Raw genomic sequence first — 21084 nt, 5'->3', positions numbered from 1 at the left:
GACTCCTTATTACACATTCATGTATCTTTAGACTCAAAAATATGAACCCATTTATCACACTATCGAGCCTTGTGAAGAAGTGAGGCCTTTGACGTGAAACCAAATTTCATATCTATAAGCATAAGATACCTATGATGCCTTAGGTCCTAGAATTATTTGCATACTACAAGCAGAAACATTGTAACGTTTGACATATGGTAAGCGTTAATACGTTTAGGCTTTTTGGACAGTCAGTGTTCAGTGAACTTGTCCAACATACAAGCACATGTATATTCACCACGTGTCCAACATGCGTAGCAAGAGACCATGCTGACCTTAATGCGATATACACCGGCCTTTCCAATATCCAGTTGACTTTCCAAATGGCTAGAAACTTTTTTTAAGGACTAACTGATTATAAAAATACAAGTACCCTTGCCCTAACTGCGTTTGGGATATTGCTTCCATACCTTAAATCCTACAAACTCATTCATATCATATTATCTCTATAATATAAAGCTCAAACTCATGTACGAATAATACTCGCTCTTTTATTAATTAATTAATTAATATAGAACTGTTACATAAGACAATTCACTGATTGCAGAGTTGATTTTGAATTAAGTTACAATAATTAGGCAGTAAGTAATCTAAAAAAAGAAAAGAAAAAAAAAAAGAATAGTATTTTATCTAGAAAGTACACATGGGAGGTGAAAGTGAGGGTATTGGAGTATAAAACGGGAAAAATAATCATTATATAGGAAGAGGAGAGAGCAAATTGGATGGAGATAAAAGAATTACATTCCTGCAATTGGGATGACTGATGCATAATAACAACTGACTCGAACTTAAAATAAAAAGTTCGTGTTTGGATAAGCATCGAGGGATCATTTCCCTTTACATTTGCATGGCTAAAAAGCTAATTTATATGCATTTTAAACCTTCCAAAGGATGTTACAGTTAGAGGTGATAAATTAACCTATTGAATTGTTAATGGGTACTCGTTACGACTCATTTAATTTAATAACACCATAATATAGAGGTGAGATTGAAATTGGTGATGGTAGTGTAAGGTGAAATCAAACTAAAATAGGTCTCATTTAAGCACAAATTAGTGTGATACAACTCTCTTATTCTTCAGTTATGTTTAGTTCTTTAGCATCTACTTATCATGATCACTGGCGAATTTATGATCCAAATTTTGGAGGATTTTAGTGTTAAAGTATAAGTTTTTTAGATAGAAACAGAGCGGCGCACCAAAAAATTTCAGTTTATCATTGAGAAATTTTATCGAACCCTTGGTGAGCTTATTGTCGTCAGCTAAACCATCATGAACTACTTCGAGGTGCTTCTATACGAGTCTCTAACTCTCTAGCGACTTCCAGGGTACTTCTGTATGAGTCTCTAACTCTATGTCAAAAATGGATTAAGTTCATTTTAAGTCTTCCGAACACGTATTGTATTGACAGTTACAGAAATTATTAATTTGACCAATCAACATTTACTAAACCGGCTTTCACATCCATAAAATGCTCCCTTTCATATATGCTTTGATAACGCTCATGTAAAATGTTTATTTAAGAAAATCCCGTATCAATGTCATGCGACCAATACTTTGTTTATTTCCCACTTATTCCACACTAACACCGGACTAGCTCCCTCCCTTTTTTTTTTTCCTTTCGAAAGATAAGTATTATTAAACTCGAATCACAATGTTTATATCAGAAGTCAGAGTATTGAACAACCATTTTGATTAGAAGAATCTCATGCATGAACACCACCTATACAAGAGACAAACGAAGTCAAGCTATGCTGCTTTATTACAACTTCGGGAAGCAAATATAAACTCTACTGACCTCAATTGTATTTGCACGCACTTAATGTCAAAGAGAAGATTTTTGATAACAAGGTTAGGTTCTATTGTTCCATTGATCATATTCACAAGCCCCTTAGAGTCCGTTTCCACTTGAATCACATCAATCCCATTCATTCGAGTTTGATTTTCTCTCTCTTTCTAATTCAAAATAGCTTGTCGCTTGCCTTTTAATTTTTTTTTTTTTTTTTTTTTTTAAATCCCTAATTCGGAACTGTCAGAAAATTATCATAGCAGTTGCCAAAGAAAATATTATTGTGTAATGAAATAAACTTAAAGCCTTTTGGTCTACAATGGTGATTGGAGATGTGCACTTTATAGCATTAAACAATTAATATGAATATTAATAGAATCATATAAAGATCTTTGTGATATATATATATATATATAGACAAATGACATCATTAGTAAGCTAACTTGTTAAATGTTAAGAGACAAATTATTAATAAGGGTTGAACCCGTATCAGAGTGCAAATAGAATATGTTCATCACAACGCTAATTCTTCTCCTAACTTTGTATTACAGAAATACAAACAAAACAAATGTTAGATCCATATATAAGTTATTTGATGGAACACAATACGTGTGCAAGATGATAGTCTATTACGTAAGATTGTATTTCATTAAACTCTTTAGGCCTTGTTTGATCTCTAGATACTCACAGGAATAGATAATTTATAAAATTCAAGTCTGTTGAAAATAGATGTGGATGAATTTTCATTTCAAGGGTATTAAACGTAAAGGAAATTTTGCTCTTTTAATCCTCTCATTATGTCATAAATTGGAACAGATAAGTTTCCTTAATAACTAATTCAGCTTCAATTTTTAAGTTGAAATGTATAAACCTACCTTAAAATATAGTTTGGTATTCATTCCAGTCTAATCTTGTACATTAGCAGTATATAAAGTCACGTAGTCCTATACATTAGCGTTGTACAAAGTCACTTAGTAAGAGATTTTAAGTTCAACTCTTATGCGTTGTTAATTTGTAACTAAGTTACTATGACAGAAATATTATATGATGGTAGCTCAATCTTTTACCTCTTAATATAAATATATTGTTGTAAAAATTACAGAAATTCCTTAATTCTTAATTCATCTTGGCCTAATGGTCATACAAACACATTAATCAGTCCATGCTAAAAAGTAAAGTAAAACCAACGAACCGATTTAAAAAGAAGAAGCCCTTCTTTCCCTGCCACTCCGTCTCTCCCCCCATATCCCAGTGAAAATCCCAAAATTATGGGCGTCTGTGCTTCCACTCCGACCTGCACAAAAAGCAGAGGAGGAGGAGCACCGCGACCAGATGCGATCGGACGGCCGACAAGCAGCATAGTGATCGACGCGGACGGTCGGATGCAAGAGTTGAAGCGACCAACCCAATCAAAGCACATCACTTCCCAGAATCCGAATCATTTCCTCTGCAACTCCGAAACCATGTCCATCGGCACGTGCTTGACCCACGTGCCCGACGAGGAGGAGCTCCAGGCGGGCCAAATTTACTTCCTGCTGCCACTGCGTCAGACCCAGAAGCCCCTCTCTCTGCCGGACCTCTGCGATCTGGCCATCAAGGCCAGCTCTGCGCTGGCCAGAGACGGTGGTCGCCTAACTTCAAAGCTCAAATTTCCCTGAATTTTTATTTTTTGGATATTAAGTTTTTTTTAATTTTTGTGATCGAATTCAGTGATGTAGTGAAACACATTTTGACATCTTGCGATGAGAAAATTGGTGACCATTTTTCTATTTTTCCGGCATCAAAAGCCGGCTTTGTATGCGAGAATGAGGCAGGCATTATTTGGCAAGGGGGAGGCTTGCATGTGGGCACAGGCCCAACATAGTTGAGTTATTTGGGCCTGAGCCATACTAAACTAGGCCCGAACTTACATTGATAGATAAGGTGTGCAAAAATAATGTTCTCTAGTTCGGAAATATTTTTGTACATAGCAATTAAGTGGTAGTGATGCTTCTAATTCTATTGATAATTATTAGATGAATTTAAATTTGAGATTTGTGTAATAGTAGATTAAATCAAACTCGTTCTAAATCAAATTAATCTAATATTAATCGAAGGGGTGGTGCGCAAAAATGTATTATACAAGACTTTTATTTTTTGAGTACATTCGATATGCTACACTAAGAATAGGAAGAAGAGTTTGAACTCGAGGCGCAATTAGAGGAAAGCCCAAACCACTAGAACAATAAAAAACAGATTGTGCAAGACTTTCATTTTTTCTTAAAGACATGACGCATTTTAAATAACGTGTCATAATTCAATAAGAGTGCGGCGTCTTTTCTACGTCATTTATTGATTTGTTATGTGTCAATACAAATTCATGCATCTGCGGAGGTTTTAAAAGCGACCACCATCACAAGGTGGTTGTCGTGTAGGTTATAACGCCGAAGCTATAAATTCAGGTCACGTTTCCACGAGGCGGATGACTTCCATAGCCATTAGCCACAGATAGAAGTCAACGTGCACACGTGCATTGACGTGGGAAATTTATGTAAGTTTGGTGAATTAGGGTATGAACATGCTACACCGACTCTTGAATCAATTTACTATTCAATCTTTAACCTACTCCAGCGCTGGGATTTTCTTGGATGAACAATCAATACTCCTTTTGAATTTTGATTCAAAGGAATATACCATGACTTGTTCGGCGGCGAGACTCAATAAGATTTTTTTATTTTTTATTTTTTATTTTTTTGAACAAACAATATTATTTGTACATTAACGGAGATGAGGTGGGTTAAGCATCAGGGCTAGCAATAATGTGGTCAAATTCTCATTTGGCGAGAATCGAACTTAAGTCCTCTCACTTATAAGTAGAGGAATATCACTAGACCGTATTACTAAATGACGAGACTGGATAAGATTGAAGTTGAGTACAAGTTTAGTCCTATGGAGTCTCACGCTCTGGATGAGACTTGTAAATCACTTAAGTTGGATTGTTTTCCAATTCAACTAGTTTAGAATCAACAATTATAAGTTAACAAAACAACAAACATGACATTAATTTTAGGGGTGTGATATCCACACACCCCATTTTACTTCTTACACACCCTTTTAATTTTTGACCATCGGATCGGATGAATTGAAGAAGATCAACGAACATAAATTATCAAGGAGTGTGTGAGAAGTATAATGAGGTGTGTGGATAGCACACCCCTAATTTTAATCCAATTGAATTGAAATAATTTAGTGCTGCCCGAGCACCAAACCCTAATCTTAAAGGGATTAATATACAAATGAGAAGAACACATTTCCGGAAATTAATTTGACAGAAATGCATAAGGCCGTTTGAAGGTGATTGTGGAGTGTCAAAATCATCACCCTTATCATATTCGTGTTTGCCATGTGGTCGCATTTTATGAAAAGGGCAAACCAAACATCACTTGATTCACTTGTTCCTTCCACCAATTCAAAAAAATGTTACTAAATAAGTAACAAAGATTGATATCAAATAATCATTAAGAAAAAAAAAAGGCCCAATATACATTGGTTATAGTAGTAGCACTAATGACTCTAGTCAGAGGGGGCGTTAAGGAGGAGCGAAATGTGCAATCGCACAGGGCTTCAGATTTGAAGGACCCCTAAATTTTTGTCATTTAACATTACGTAATAATGTTCTATATTTTAAAAAATTGCTTTTATTAGCATTTTAAAATCACATTGTGCATTCCGTATTAGAGATTTTTTTTCTCTTTCTAAATATAAAAACTTGAGTGGCTCCGAGTCCAAGTACAACTCCAACCAGCTATGGTCGGCTGCGCGGTCACGGCCGATGATGACACCTCGCTTGGCTGTGGAATCCTGGGTGGCGGAGAAGTAGTACTATAACCACGACAACAACTCCTGTGCGCCGAATCATGAGTCGTTCGTATACGCAGGTTGTGTGGAGAAATTCTTCGGAGTTGGGGTGTGCTGAGGCCACGTGCGTCAAGGAGTAAACTAGTTTAACTCTTTTTGTTTTTATAATCCTCCAGCGAACTTAACAAGGGCAAATCCCATGTTAGCAGGGGCCAGGAGGGGTTAGGTTAGGTGTCACAGATAGTCTGATATTAGGGCCTCATGTGCCACTAATTAAATAAAGTAAAAAGTTGGATGCCAAATCTTCTGATTCTAGCCTCTGATGCGATAATTAATATGTACTCATTCCTATAAGCTTGATTTATATTATTTGGCCCCTCGCCTCACACTTTAGGACTTTAGGGTTAATGATTTTTTAACATGAGATCAGAATCTCTTTGCAAGTCGTCTTAAGTCCAATCCTGAGTTCTTTGTTGGTTGCCTATGTTTGTCTCATTAATTTGAGAAGTTCAATTCTCGTTCTCCATGTTGGTTTATTTGTAAAATTCAGTGTGAAAGTTGAGTAGCATCCTCTCTACACAGTGGCATAGCCAACATTTTCAACTTTCAAGTAATGAGGTCATAATATGAACCAAAAAGTTTCATTGGATCATTACGTTGAGCACCTAGTAGCCACCTGTCAATTTCTGTCAGCATGTGCCGAAAGTTTATGTCAACATATGTCGTCAACCACTATTATTTGTAAAGGCTTGTCATGGGCAGATGCAAGATATACAGTGGAGTAATGTTGAAGATTGCCAAGGCTTTTCAACTACAATATTTCATACAAGAGAGAGAAAAGGAAGTCAAATATGATAAGAAAAATAGAAGAAGTAGGAGGATGAGATTGTGATTTAGTTTGCCTTAGTTGTTTGTAGGGTCAAATACAACCAATGATCCCATGCTGACTCCACCACTGTCTCCACGTACAAAATACTCCAACTTGGTTAATTATTGTCCAACAATTACTACCAATTATTATGATGACCTACCAATTAGCATGTCAATAAGAAGTTATGTGATCAATTAATACAGTTATATACTTTCAACAGTACTCTCACAAAGAAGGGCAAACTAGTAAGTTAGTAGCTCCACTCCATATCCTTTCACCAACAGAGTCTCTCTCTATAAATAACTATACACAACAACTAAATATTTGACCACATCAAACACCAGATCAAAGATCAAATGGCTCATCATCATCCCTTGCTAGTCCTAGCAGCCCTGGCTATAGCCATCAGCTCTGTCCATGTTGCAGCGGCTCAGGCGCCAAGCTCCAACCCTTCAGCCAGAGAGTACCTCCAAGCTCACAACCAAGCCAGAGCCGCAGTGGGTGTAGAGCCGCTCAAGTGGAGTGAGTCATTGGCCAATGCAACAAGCAGGCTAGTGAGGTACCAAAGAAACAACCAAGCCTGCAACTTTGCTAACCTCACCAGTGGCAGCAAGTATGGAGCCAATCAGCTGTGGGCAAGTGGGCAGTCAGTGAGTCCAACCATGGTTGTGGACACTTGGGTCAAAGAGAAGGACTTCTACAACCACAGTGGAAACTCCTGCGTGCCAAATCACAGGTGTGGTGTGTACACCCAGGTGGTGTGGAGGAAGTCTTTGGAGCTTGGGTGTGCTCAGGCTACATGTGTCAAAGAACAGAGCAGCTTGAGTATTTGTTTTTATAATCCTCCTGGGAATGTTGTAGGGGAGCGCCCGTACTAAAGGAAAAAAAGAACTTCCCTGCATTGGGATGTTATTGTGGCGGAATCATAAGCCAATCACGCTACCTGTCAAGGTGGCATTCTAGGTGTAGGTAAGTTTTTTCGAACTTATTGAAGTTGAAGTTGAAGCTAATTTGGATGTAGGTTTTGCAAGTGTTGGGATCTATGATGTTGAGGGATTAATTAGCAATAATATGTTGCACTTAGGGTGTTTGAAGTAAATCAGGCAAATGTGTAAGGGTCTTTTGCTGCTAAATATGTAATGTAATCACTATGGTTCTTCGGATCTCCTTTCTCTGTGTTTGTGATTTGTTTTGTGTTTTTTGGGTTGCAGAATACAGCTGCATTTCTGTGATTATACTATAAGAAAATGGATTTGGGAGATCCAAGAAATATATGATGCAAAAACCAAAATTTGGAATTTGGATGATTCTTGTGATCCAAAAAATGGGTACACTGTACATTACTTAAGAAAGAATTCAATTTCCACCGACACAGAAAACTGCTAATAAACACGTGACTCTCACGTGCAGAGTTCATTGACACATGAAATTGCAATCGATTTTACTATTAATAATGATGGTTTCAGGGAAACAAAAGATATATTTACAGTGCTAAAATGCACAATCTGAATTCCTTCACGACATCGCAGATACAAAATGCTGCAGGGTTACGCCCTTCTATTCTCTAGCCATCACTTCTTTCTACTTTGATTTTTCGGGGCTCATATTCTACTTTGTACAGAAGAGAGATGAATTCTTTACCATAAAAACCTTGACAACAATGCAGATTACATGAATGTATGGGACCCTATGCAACCGTTCACTTCACCAGCTCTTTAGAAATTAAATACCGAAATGTGAAGTTGTGAGGAATATACTCGATGCTCTTGCGGGGTTTCCCAAGCTGGCATTTCTTGACACTCTTCCTCAATGATTCAGGCAAAGTCTGTTGGATCATCTCTAAAACACCAACTGGACACAAACCCGAACTTTTTGCAAATGCCTCAACAATCTTCGGTAGAAGAATTTTGTGGTCCTTGCGCACTCCAAAGGTAGCTTGAATGTACTCCTCCTTTGCACCTTCCAGATCCTGATATACCCTCTTGGGTGTGTATACACGAACCTGAAAAAGATCATGGACAGTTCATACAATTCCTCACAAGTAAAAACATGAAATGCTAAGAGCAGATCAAGGTATTCAAATATACTTGTTGGCCTTATTATCTTTTTCATTTTTGGTGTAATGTGGAAAAGTAAGCCTCGAAGAAATTTTTGTTTTTGTTTGGTTACCGTGCAAGGGAATTGAACCTTAACAGAAAAAACTAGTGTAAGTTTGAAAGAGTAAGAAAACTGTAATTCTGAGACAGCAAAACTTTAGCATTCATGAATTAATGCTAGGCATACTTAAAAGAAGAATGAAGTTAATGAAGTACCGCAGGATCAGAATGGCTTCCTGAACACAGTGCAAAGTATAGAAGGGGTTCCGGATGGTCAATTGCATATGCTTGCCGTTCATCTCCAGTCTTGAACTTCGTCCTTGGAGTAAGTAACAAACGAAGCCACTGCAAGCAGAGATATACTGTTGTATGTTTGAATTCCATACAAATATTAAGTAAAAACAAGCGTTTCAATACGCTTCAGAGTGCACGCGCATGTGTGTCTTATGATCTACCTGTCCCGGGCGAGACATCCGGCATCCAAGGATAGAGCTTTGCATTGTGTCTGCGCTGATTGTGTGACCCCCAATGTTATAAGCAGCCTGTGTAGTAAAAGAAACCAAGTAAATCAAAGCCGGTACTCAATGTTTTCCCCTAAGTAAAACCCGTGGAACTATTCTTACCTTCAAAAGCAAAAATACTCTCTTTACATTGTTTTGAGGAACCCCATAAGCCAAATATGCCTGTCAGACACAGAATATTGATTACAATCCGGTAACAAACATCCAAAGAAGATCGCAATGTAAACCAGTATATTAAAGGTGGTGAACCTTACATGCATAACCAATGTATTGTGTACATTAATCCAGAACGCTAACTTCTCATCATTTTTCAACTTTCTTGGATCTACTTCCTCTAACCGACAGATAAGTGACCTGTAACAGGATAACTCCATAAGCATAATGATTATGTCAAAAGCATATGGAATTTACTTCAGATGGGTACATAAAGGCTCGCCTGAAATGTTGTAGCAAATGCTTGATATCGCCTAGTTTTTTACTATCTCTATAAATCCATGGCACTTCAACCATTGTGCTGTATGGCCCACTAAACTCTTTAAGTCCTTCAATATGAAAAGGATTATCCAGTCTTACATCAAAAGATGAATTATTCCTACATCGTGGACTCCACATGTCACTCTGATCTCGCGGTGAAAATGCACTTGTTGATGACAAAGATGAATTGGGAGATGAAAGGCCATTATGTGACAAGGGTGATTCCGAAAGCTTGCAATATATGGTGGACATGCACTTGATCATGTCCTCCGAAAGCCTGTTAGGTGTCTCTGGAATATGATCAGCAATGCGTGTACCAAGATGGTCTGCCAGACTAATTAAATTTGATGAAGTATTCTGAGCATACTGGAAAAACAATTGAAAGTCATAATCCAGAAAAAAGCCTCCAAATATCCGTACATACCACGACAAGAAGTTAAACCCTCTAATGTTAGGTTTCCCATAATTGTCACTATTACAAGAATATCACCATGCATAAGGATCTTCTTCATTAAAAATGGTGAAGTAAAGCAGCTTATGCCATGATGTGTGGTGATAGAAAATAACAAGCATTTTTAGGGAACAAACTTTAACAAGAAAATTATTAAAACAATGCATAGAAGTTACCCCCATCATAGACAACGGTTGAGAATGACAGGAACGCAAAGTGTTCGCCAAAGACTCTTCTGGAGAAGTTCTACTTAAGAATGCAGAGTGTTGCGAAAGTGAGGAGTGGCAACGGTGAACACTGGAATCTAATAGTTTCTCTTCTCCTCCAATTGCATTGAATTCCTTCTGTGAATTTTCAAGTGACTGACCACTGGATTGAACTGCCAAGTTTTCCCTCTCCAATGGCATATCAGGTTCAGAAACTTCTAGGAACCTGCTTCTTAGGCTTGTTAGAGTTGGTTTTAGTCGTTCATCCTTCTTAGATGGGGAAACAGAGGAAAATTTCCCATCAAATGCTCTCCTATACAACGAGAGAAGATATTGTTCCAAATGGGCAACTTCTAATTCTAACACAGCAATCTCCTTAATCAATTCTGTAGCTGGCTGGAGTTACGTAAAAGCAGTGTTAAGATGTCAGATAAAATTTACATTGCAATTTGCAACAGAATATGACATAAATAGAGCATGTATGTAGGTATGTAATTATCCCTGTTAAATATTCATATATATTAAAAATAAAAATAAAATTTAATATGAAGGCAGAAAAGCTACCTTAGGTATCACACTTGCATTTGTATTATGATGGATGGAAGACCTATAACCCAATGCATTTTCTAAAGCATGACGGACCTCGAATTGATCTTGTAATCTTTTCTCAAGCTGTAGAATCTGTGTACAAAATATTTAAAACAACTAACATCAGTAAGCAAAGTTAAAGCTGGAGCACGCTTGAGCATAATGGGTTGGATATAATAATCCAGAATCTCCCGAACCTGAATATAAAGATATACAATTTGGTATACCTCTTGCTTTAAAGAGTTGTGTACTTCCACGGTAGGAGATTGTTTCTTCTTGGTCGTAACATGGCCCTTGAATTGTCCCATATCCTGGTTTTAGATCCAATCCATAAGTCAGATGAAAAATTATTTTTCGATGCCAGAGTTCAGAATTTTAATGCGCGAATAATCAAAATAATTATCAGTTTATTCAACTTGCCTCAATAAAGAATATATCCCATCTATGGCAATAGGTATAATTTTTAAAGACATAACAACCCTATAACTTATTTAACATTATATGAACTTGTAGTTAAGATTAAATATCTGGAAAAGAAGGAAAATTAGAGGGGTCAATATGTAATGTTCAAGCTGGCAGCCTGGCACTAAGCTTAAGATCTTTAATTTAGCACTTATTGTAATAGGTAGTCAAACAAACAATAAGCTACTAAGATCACTAGTTCTAAAATATCTAACCTTCTTTATGATTATGGAGTAATATAGGCAAACATGTAAAATGCAGTAGTGATCCTACCAGCTTTACAAGGTCTGATGCTTCACCGGAACTATCCAAATCATCTTCCTCCACTCTTTTCTTCTCAGGAAAGCTAGCAATGCATAAGTGTAAACAAAATGAATTAACTGATATTGATTGAAGAAGAGGGCATTTGCCGTCTTTCATTCCACAAGTAGGCCACTGCATATATGATTTGTCCATTTACAAGCAAAACCTCAACGTATTCTTCTCAAGGAAGAGGAGCAAAAAAATTTCGGGTTCAAAATCCTGTACTACTCATGATTACAAACTTTAAGGGGAAAACAAAGTTGGGAAAGATTTAGAGAAAGCAAAATTAATATTTAGAAAATATAATTTTCGCACAGAAGAGAAAAAAACAAATTCAGTACCCTCAACTGCTCACGAAAATACAAAGACTTTGGGAGGAAAAGCTATAAATTTTCAGAAGAGAAATGAAAAAAAAAACCTTCATGGATAAAACCCGAAATTCCAAACAAAAAGCACCTGAAATCGAAGGGTCTTAATGAATCAAAGAACTCTCAAGTTTTTCTCTCTATTGGGTTCTGAATAGTCTCAATTAAAAATAACTGAGGCTTCCATCCATGAAGAATAATTAAGCAGCAAATTTGTACCAGGCCAAAGTGGAGGTTTTGTTTTTTGTCTGAATCCAATAAATGCAGGTTAGTAGAAATTCAGTGTTGTCACTTGAAGAAAAATTCTTTGCAGCTGTGAAAGCTGAGATTCCCATTGTCCCAAATAATCCACCCCACAAATTCTTCCAGTTCAAGAATTTCAACAAGTATACATACTAAAATAACGCAAAAGTGTAAGAACAGTGACTGCTAGCTAACAAAAGAAATAAATTTCATGAGTTATCACCGAAAAATATACTTAGTAATTACGCTTTACCGCAGTGACGGAAATCACCGTACACCAAGCGGTTCGACCCCACCCATCCCACTTCCCTCTAACATTTAACAATTTTTTTTAACAAATGATATTAACATTTAACAATTTAACTCGGCAATGCTATCGTTTGTTAAATAAAAAATTTAAAAAGCTACCTTTTTGAACGCTTGTGTTGTTTCACACTTAATCCCAGCATTTTACCTCCACCACCGCTCATCCCTCCAAACCGCCTTAATCTCTGCAAAAATCATCCAAAACACAACGGTAAATATTTTACTGAGGCAAAAACAAAAAGATTCCAACACAGAAAAACACGGGAAATAAAATTTACCACTTACCCACGAACCCAGAAGTGAGGGCAAATTTCTCAAACGCCTCTAATCAGACTCCAAAGTCCAAAACTTTGACTTTCTCACTTGCATTTTTCACCTTCCCGGAAAGAAAAAAAAAAACCCACAAAGTTACACTTGCTCGTATCAGAGTCTGAAAATTGCAGAGCTGAAATGGTGCCTAAAACCCACAAAAAACGACTCAGAAAAGAGGACACTTTTGACCGGGGAGCTTCTCCGTGAAGATATGACTGTTTTTTGAGCTTTTTTGCCGCTGGGGGGGGGGGGGGGAAGTGGTTGGGGTTTGTGTGGGGTGGGGAGCTGGCTTTAGCTTTGGCTTTACGTTAAAAGAAGGAAAAACCAGGTCGTGGGGGGTTTAGCGGGAGAAGAAAAGCTGGCATGGACCTGTGGTGGTATTGGAAGACCCCTGAATGTCAAAGGGTTCCAAAAGGGGACAATTTTCTTTCTTTCTCTTTCACTCAGCCAGAGGACAAATGGGAGGGTGATAAATAGTGGCTGTGACTGACTCTGGATGTATATCGTGCGTTCGTGCTGATTTATTGTATTTTATTAATTGTTTGTCACTTATTTTCCCTAAAAAAAAAATTTAACGATGTAGCGGTTTTTTTTTTTATTTTTAAGTGAGATTGTGAGTGATTAAGTAATGAGTTATGGATCAATTTACTCAGATATTCTTTAGTGTCAACATATCTTTACAAGAAGTTTTAATTAAATTTTTTTTTGTGTCATAAACTTAAGTTAAATAACATCATCAAAATTTCAACATTCTCCTCTCTTGTTGTGAAGCAAGTGGGAGTTGGTGACCGTCCCTCCACCTTGTCCGATGCTTATTGATCTATGGTCACTGGCCTAAGACTCTAGTATGACCTACATATGTAGCAATGCATTCTAATTGAGATTCTCTTCAAGTCTTTGTGTTCGGAGTACAAAATCAGAAGATTCGGGCTATTGAAAAAAGAGATCCGGATTCTTAATTTATGTAAGGTGGGTCAGTAAGATGGACTAATAGAAATCACAAGATTTAAAATGAGTGGTCTGAACTCCTGATCCATCGGCTTCGGACTTATAGATCCAACGAGGATCTCAACCCATTGCATATATACCATTGCTATGTATTAGAAAGGGAAAATACACATGACAATAATCATAATTATTTATTATACCAGCATCTAATTTTTTACTTTTTCTTAGTTGATATGAGCCATAATTAGAGGGAGAAATCGACCTAAGAATTTGAGTGTAATACTCTAATCACTTGAGTTATACGAATTTTCCGTCTCCATGGTTTACTCTCAAATACATGTGATATTGGGAAGAAGGGGAACAAAACAAAGAATTTCGGGCACATAATTAAATTTTTAGTTTTATAGGCAATGGTTTTCCCACTCTATTTTCTTCCCCTAGACACGTCGCTCTCTAAGTAGTTAAATTGAATAAAGGAAAAGAGAATTAAATAACAAAAATAATGGAGAATGAAAAGATGAATGGGTGAAAACCATTTATCCTTGAGTTATATTCAAAATTACATTCCTATTGCTAAAGTCACATCAAATGGTTATATTTTGTCACTTACATTCAATGAAACATTAATTTGTTTACATTGTGTATCGAAGATGGAACATTATTCTTAAGAATGATAATGTATACCAGTTCGTTAAATGGCACACAAGTTGATTCGTGAATATAAACCAAGTTTTCAAGAAAAGTTAGTTGCATGTTGTTTTAGGGTTGCAGTGGTTCTAAGTCCACACAAGTTGGAATTTTAGACATACAACTAGGGAATTGCTTGAGAAATGAATTTTTACCATGGCTGACAAGGCCAATGAGTAAGTCGAGGTGAACTAAGCCAATTGAGAGCAAAAGCCAAAAATGGGTTGTGTCCAATAACGACTGGGTGGCAAGTTTTTTTGGTTTTAGAAGAAAAGCAAATTAAAGAGGAGCCTCCATCAAAAGGGATGAAAGGTGAAGGATAAAGGAGACATAGGATGCTGGAAAAGGAAGAAGGATTTGAGAGCTTTCTCTTTGTCTAAATCTCTTTTGAGAAATTTCCCCAAAAAAAAAAAAACTCTCTTTTGAGAAAAAAACGGGTGGATGCCCTAACTGTCCATCAGCGTCAAGGAAACTAACGTTTGTCACAGAATCCACACATAAAATAATGCTTAATATTATTAGGGCTTGACCTTTTCCAATTTTTCCAATGCCAATACAAAAGAAAAAGATGAAATGGCCTGTGCGGTGGGGTGGCCAGTCTCTCTCCTTTTGTCATGATATTCACCTAATTGGGAAAAAGAATAAGAAAAAGTTTCATTTTTCACTGCAATGAGAGATACTCTTTAATTTGGTCTGAGCAATGAAAGAAAAGTGAGAGAAAAGTGAGAGGAAAGTGAGAGGAAGGTTTGTTTTAGTAAAAAAAATTCTGTGAATTGTTTACTTGGTGCTTAGGGCACCTGCATGAGTGTAGAAAGTATATTATAGACCCTAGCTAGGATCAGGACTTGTTTATTTCAGACTGAATATATGGATTTCATTAGTCCAAAAAGCCAAAAATCAAGACATAGGAAAGGTGAAAAGAAAAATAAAAATTTTAAAATGAAGGAAAAATCCAAAGTTATCAGCATTCTGAAGTGCTTGTTTCGATCGTCAATGTACACTTAGCAATTATGAATGTGTACTTAAAGCTGGTCCTGATATTTGGGATCCCTTTAGAAAATTTAAATGGAGGCTCTCAAGAGATTCTGAGATTTTGGATGTTGATTTCTTTTTCACTATCCATGTGGTCTAACATTTCACCATGTACTTGTATCAATCTATGGTTGGTAGTTGCTTTGATTTGTGGTGTTTAGCGTGTGCTAGACCAACATTTGTTTGAATCCACAAAACACTTCCTATGATTGACCTTTGTTGGTAAAATAATAGACGCATAAGTTGAAATGAAAAGGACTCTCGTGTTATGGAGAGTAACTTTTACACATTCATTTTCTTTCGCTCCGCTTATATGTTTATTTCTAGCATTTGAATTGAATAAATCAAGGAACACAAATATGCACAAATCATATCTCTTTATTCTTAGCTGCCTTATGGTTGGTTTGTTTAGCATCAGAGTCTTTTCAATAATATGATCTTTGCGTGGGGATTCTTCATTGGGGATTGAGGGTAGAGACAGAAAATATGGTTAATTTCCTTTTGGATCCATCTGCCATTTTAATCTCCATTTTTAGTACAAGTTAAAGCTTTTGTTTCCAATAAATAAACAGATGAAACTTCTATTTTATCTTAGTATCAACTGTTTATGCAAGTCAGTTGGATGGTTTCTCAATGCCAAAAATATTAGATTAATACCAAGAAAAAATACGTGCATTCAATTCAAGAGTAGGAGAATCTTTAATTTTCAAATCAAAACTGACAGACATCCTCCGTGGAAATTTGGATTTATAAGTTGCATTGAGAAATGACATTCTTTAGTTTGTGGACCACGAAAAATGACATCCTTACTACAAGGACCAAAGAGTGTAGGGTTCAGAGTTCCATGTTACTGAGATTTCTCTCAGAAAGTTGTTAGTTTTCCAAAGAATTAGGTTAAACAAACAATTTGCCATGGATTTTTAATGAATCTAATGTCTGTCCTATAGCTAATTAAGTTTATTTTAACAACATAATTAGGGGACATAAACAACAGTTACCTGCAATATACGCTAACCAAGATGTCAAGCATGCAATGAAATGCAACTTGAATGGTAAAACAAGACAAATTAGAAGTGTGTGTGAATTGTGAAATTTGAAATTCAAAAGAGTTAGGAGGAGAGAAACTGCAGCTTCCGAGTCAGGGTGGCCTTGTTCTTGTTTTCTTTCACTATATTTTCCTATTTTTTAATATGAAAATGTTAAATAAAATCCAGAACATATAGAAAAATACAACTTCATCAGGTGTTTTTTATCAAACAAATATATGTCGGGCAAATTCTTGACTGATGGGAAATGTCTGTTTTCGTTCAGTTAATCATTCAACAATGATTCAATTCCACTTTTTTTTTTTTTTTTTTTTTTTTTTTTTTAATATTATTGATACCAAAATGGGGGTCTGCATTTAAAGAACGAATAATGCAATGATACACATGGGAAATTCTTAGTATATATATCTTTGATTTTATGCTTGGTCTTATAAACTAACAGAAAAATGAGTAATCTGAAACAAGAAAAGGACTTCTTAGATGTGGTACCCAAATCACATAGCCAAACGTGAAGAAAGAATCCACGCTTTCTTGATCTGAGGCTGATGCTGAAGCACCATCTCTGTCACGAATGGGGACTGATCACTGAGTTGCCTTGAGTTGGCAAAAACTAAATGTCCTTTAGCTACAATTACCTAGCTATGAGAGGGTATGAGAGGACAAATTATTGGGCACAGCACTCCTATCACGTCAATAATCCACCCATTTTGATGTATCCACATGAAGAAAATGGGTCTTTAGCAGACAAAATAACGTGACATAAACATTCATATTTAAGAATTTCTGGCGGGAGAGAAAAACCAATTGTGTGTAGTAGTGGGAAAAGGGAAAGAGGCTTCAATTTTTTATCTTTTTGGGTTGAAATAAATTTGTTTTGGGTTGGGGAACGTGAAGAAGAATCCCATTAGTGGGACAGAGAAAGTAGAACTTTCCAAAAACATTTGGACAAGGGAGTGAATGCCAATCATAATCAGCAAAAGGCATCTCTCTTTCTACCTCTTAGTTTTTGTCCCTCACCCTCTTTATCTCTCTCATAAGGTGGATGGTCCAACACCAGAAGGTTAATGGGGGTGGAGTTTGCCTACTTGATCCTGATGCAATAACATGTAACAAAACTAAACTGATTCAAAATGTTTTTGGTTGTAAGAGTTTTCAGGTGCACTAATACTGGGCCACTAACAGGCACCACTACACCACTCCGCAACCTCTACATGTCAATACAAACAGTAACTCCCAAAGGATCCTTATGTTTTGTTATAGTGGTTTATTGCTTAACAGAGAATGGTTTATAGTATGACAGAGAGAATAGAAAATTCCCAACATTTTTAGCTAAATTTTCTACCACCATTCAAATATTTGGTAATTGGTAATGGCAAAGGCACTGGGCTTTTGTACATTGATTTTTGCAAAAGGCAGTTAATTGCTCCCAAATGGTGTACCAAGCATACATATAAACTAAAGCAAAAGGGATATACACAAGTCAAACCAGTCCTAATGCATATTCAGAAATTTTAGGGATGTTAATCAGTTCAAAATCATTGATTTTTAGCAAGACGCAACTTAGACCATCTTCAATGGAGATGGTTATAGGATCATAGGCCAATTTTTAGCCAATTTGCCACAAAACTCAACTTCAATGGAGGGCTAGGCCAAAAAGAAGTGGGACCCATCAGACCAATCTATACCCTTTTGGCTATTCGGCTGGGTATTTTGAGCCCACCTATCAGCCTGTTGTTGGGGCCCAGTCTGTCAAACCCAACGGACCAGCTGACATTAGTAGCAACGGCAAGCTGACGTCATCTAGCAGTTGAATTTTTTATTTTTTTTTTAGGATGAAATTAAAAAAATCTAATTTGTTTCTTATAAATACCTAAGCCATTTCTACATCATTTCTCACATCATTTTCACCCTTTCATACTATCTTCTTACCTCATTTTATTCCAACTCTTCACATTCTATTCACCTCAAACACTTTTTTCAAACACACCCCTCTCTTACCTCTTCCAGTAATCTAAATTTAGAATTTTCAATATTTTTTCAAATGGCCACATCTTCAACCAAAGGAAAGGCTTGGACCCGAAAGGAAGATGAAACTTTTTGCAAGGCTTATAGATGGATTTCGGAAGATAGTATCAATGATATTTCTCAAACAAGTGAAGGCATTTGGGCTCATACGTCCAAAAAGTACTACAAGTGCTACGAAGGCACCACTCCACGGAACCCCAGAAACCACGAGAGTTGTTTTTCATGATGGAAAAAACAACTTCATCCAAGGTTGAACAAATGGCATCAAGCCTTGATAATGGCTGAAAGGAGACATGCTAATGGAGCCAATCTATATGACGAAGTAAGTGTTTTCACAAGTTCTTTTAAATATTTAATTAGATTACATTTAATTTCATAAATTAATTTCCTTTAAGTCTTGTAATTATATTTTCTAGCAACGCCAAGCGAAACAATTATGTATGGATGACATGAAAAAACCCTTTACTCATCATGGTTGTTGGAAAATTTGTAAAGTGTGGGTGTTATTTCAAGATCCACCTCAAGAAAAATTTGGTCCTACGCCGATGATTGAAAATGTTTCTACTGATATAGTTGGGGATGAAGAAGTATCTCTTGTCATTGAACAAAATATGTCTCTGGGTCAATCTTCCATACCTAGGGCTATGGACAAAACAAGGCTAGAAAATTAAAGAAAAATGAGGAGTTAGCCTTTCGAGAGGAAATGACCTACTCATTGCGATTAATGGCAGAGCAAAATGCCATTGTCGCGGAAGAAAGGAAGCTAAGACACGAAGAATGGGCAAAACAAATACAAGAAGAGGTGGATGACAGGAACATGGAAAGAGGAACCACGATTATGACTCCCTTGAGTAAAGCATATTTTGTGAAATCCCATCCCTAGATTTAATTATTTAAAATTACTTATTTCGTATTTTATATTCTTATTCGTAGTTTCGACGCGTTTGTATTTACGGCTTGTATTTTTTTTTGATAAGTGAAAGGACAAAATTGTCCCTATTGTATTAAATGGGATTCTTCACGGACATATTTGATCTTTTCATATTTTTTTTATTTCTTTACATATTCTGATAGTACGTCTTGATATAGATGCGTGGGCGTAAACGAAATGTAATTTGGAGTTATAACGAAAGAGTTATAAACAAACGAAGTGAGGGCAAAATGTTCATTTGACCATAAATCTGGAAGGCTCCAGATTTGTTGGAGCATTGATCTGATGCCACGTGTATAGCTAGGATGGAAAGATGAGGAGAGAAATGAGGGAAATGAGTGACGGAAAGGGAGGCCCAATCGGAAAGGGGAAAGGAGAGAAAGGAGACAAGGGAAAAAAATGAGGGAATATGTTCATCCTTTTGACCTGTTTTCCAACTTGGTTCTTCCATACATTCTAATGCCAACTATGGCATTTTTCTGGCGATGCAAGGCTTGCCACCACCTGGAAAACATTCCCCATCATTCCTCTCTTCCTTTTCCACCCCAAAATTGATGAAATTTGGCTCAGTTTCATGAAGAACATGAAGAACTGCACCGGTAGGTGTGGTTGTTCCACGGTGGCGATCCACCAAACTTGAAGCTAACTCTGTTAACCACTACCGCCAATAGACTTGCCTCAACCTCATGAACAAAACCCAAGCAGTGGTGGAGGTGTTGGAGCTCATTTTGAGGTCGAATCGAGAGCACCCATTTTTGGGTTTTCGACGAATCGATGGTGATTTGAGGTGTTTCCCAATTGAATTGGATTTCGACCCAAGTATGAAAGTTGTTCTTCTCATTAAGATCTACATGCCTGTAAAATTTGATAATTTTTAGAGTTAGAAAATTGGATTTCCATTCGCCAAAAACTGCCGCATGCGGCAACGCGTGGCTAATGGGCCGACGATACATTTTTAAGTTAGATTAGACATCCTGATTTTAGATTTGATATCTGCTTGATGTAATTTGATTGTTTGAACCTAATTTCATTATGACATGCCACTTGATCATTATATGAATCGATGATCCGACCGTTCAATCATCACCAAACTTTAATGCGTTATAGTACGGAATATGTGAGGACCTTGGAAACTTATGGATTGGGAATCCAATGTACGGATCTTTCCGAATTGAATTTCTAAGTTTGTAAAACCATACGTTGACTGGCTCGTAATTTTAGCGATTGATAGAGATCCGACCATTGGATCATTCTGAAATTTTAGGATATTGTTCTAAAAGATTAATGAGCCTCTTAGGAAGTTACGGATCAAAAATTCGTGGGCGGATATTTTGGATTGAATTACGTACGGTTATGGATCCTATTGTTGACTAGGAGTTGACTTTTGGTCAACATGTCTCAAACCGTTTGAAATACTAAAATTAGTATTACTAGAGACTCATTGAGGCTTTGCAAGCTTATCTCCGTGAGTAACTTTAATATATGTGATATAGTTATTACCCTAAAAATCTCCCCTGCTAGTATACTTTGTGGATACAGCATGGATTTTTAAAT

General features: G+C 36.7%; 3 protein-coding genes across 4 annotated transcripts; 2 read left to right on the top strand and 1 right to left on the bottom strand.

Moving 5' to 3' along the window:
• The first annotated feature begins 3094 nt into the window (after positions 1–3094).
• On the top strand, positions 3095–3484 carry LOC137716111 (uncharacterized). The gene has a single exon (XM_068455543.1). The coding sequence runs from the start codon at positions 3095–3097 to the stop codon at positions 3482–3484; it is 390 nt and encodes a 129-aa protein (XP_068311644.1).
• A 3360-nt stretch (positions 3485–6844) lies between these two features.
• Positions 6845–7732, top strand: LOC137708317 (STS14 protein-like). Its single transcript, XM_068447376.1, has one exon. It carries the CDS (start codon positions 6891–6893, stop codon positions 7410–7412), a length of 522 nt encoding a protein of 173 aa, XP_068303477.1. The 5' UTR covers positions 6845–6890; the 3' UTR covers positions 7413–7732.
• Positions 7733–7946: 214 nt separating this feature from the next.
• Positions 7947–13314, bottom strand: LOC137708306 (uncharacterized). Of its 2 annotated transcripts, none has more exons than XM_068447367.1 (12): positions 12835–13314; positions 12652–12734; positions 11606–11678; positions 11098–11181; positions 10847–10963; positions 10253–10678; positions 9588–9991; positions 9406–9505; positions 9254–9313; positions 9086–9172; positions 8847–8992; positions 7947–8536 (listed from the first exon to the last, which is right to left on the bottom strand). In XM_068447367.1, the coding sequence occupies exons 2-12, from the start codon at positions 12711–12713 to the stop codon at positions 8374–8376; spliced, it is 1722 nt and encodes a 573-aa protein (XP_068303468.1). In that variant the 5' UTR covers positions 12714–12734; positions 12835–13314; the 3' UTR covers positions 7947–8373. The 2 variants fall into 2 exon arrangements, with proteins under 2 accessions (XP_068303468.1, XP_068303458.1); XM_068447357.1 differs by having other exon boundaries at positions 7948–8536; positions 8847–8975; positions 12835–13116.
• Between the last annotated feature and the right edge of the window lie 7770 nt (positions 13315–21084).

The sequence above is a fragment of the Pyrus communis genome, chromosome 1 (assembly GCF_963583255.1).
Source record: "Pyrus communis chromosome 1, drPyrComm1.1, whole genome shotgun sequence".
NCBI classification, from domain to species: domain Eukaryota; kingdom Viridiplantae; phylum Streptophyta; class Magnoliopsida; order Rosales; family Rosaceae; genus Pyrus; species Pyrus communis.
Note: the sequence above shows the minus strand (reverse complement) of the source record. Positions and strands in the feature narration are given on the sequence as shown.

What these genes read in the sequence shown, in the direction of transcription:
- LOC137708306 (XM_068447357.1), bottom strand. Translation starts at nt 12,713, where the DNA reads ATGAGCGGTGGTGGAGGTAAAATGCTGGGATTAAGTGTGAAACAACAC. An exon ending in CATCAGACCTTGTAAAGCTG is followed by an intron (nt 11,182 to 11,605) that starts GTAGGATCACTA and finishes ATCTAAAACCAG; the next exon opens with GATATGGGACAATTCAAGGG. An exon ending in AACCGTTGTCTATGATGGGG is followed by an intron (nt 9,992 to 10,252) that starts GTAACTTCTATG and finishes TTGTTTTTCCAG; the next exon opens with TATGCTCAGAATACTTCATC.
- LOC137716111 (XM_068455543.1), top strand. Translation starts at nt 3,095, where the DNA reads ATGGGCGTCTGTGCTTCCACTCCGACCTGCACAAAAAGCAGAGGAGGA.
- LOC137708317 (XM_068447376.1), top strand. Translation starts at nt 6,891, where the DNA reads ATGGCTCATCATCATCCCTTGCTAGTCCTAGCAGCCCTGGCTATAGCC.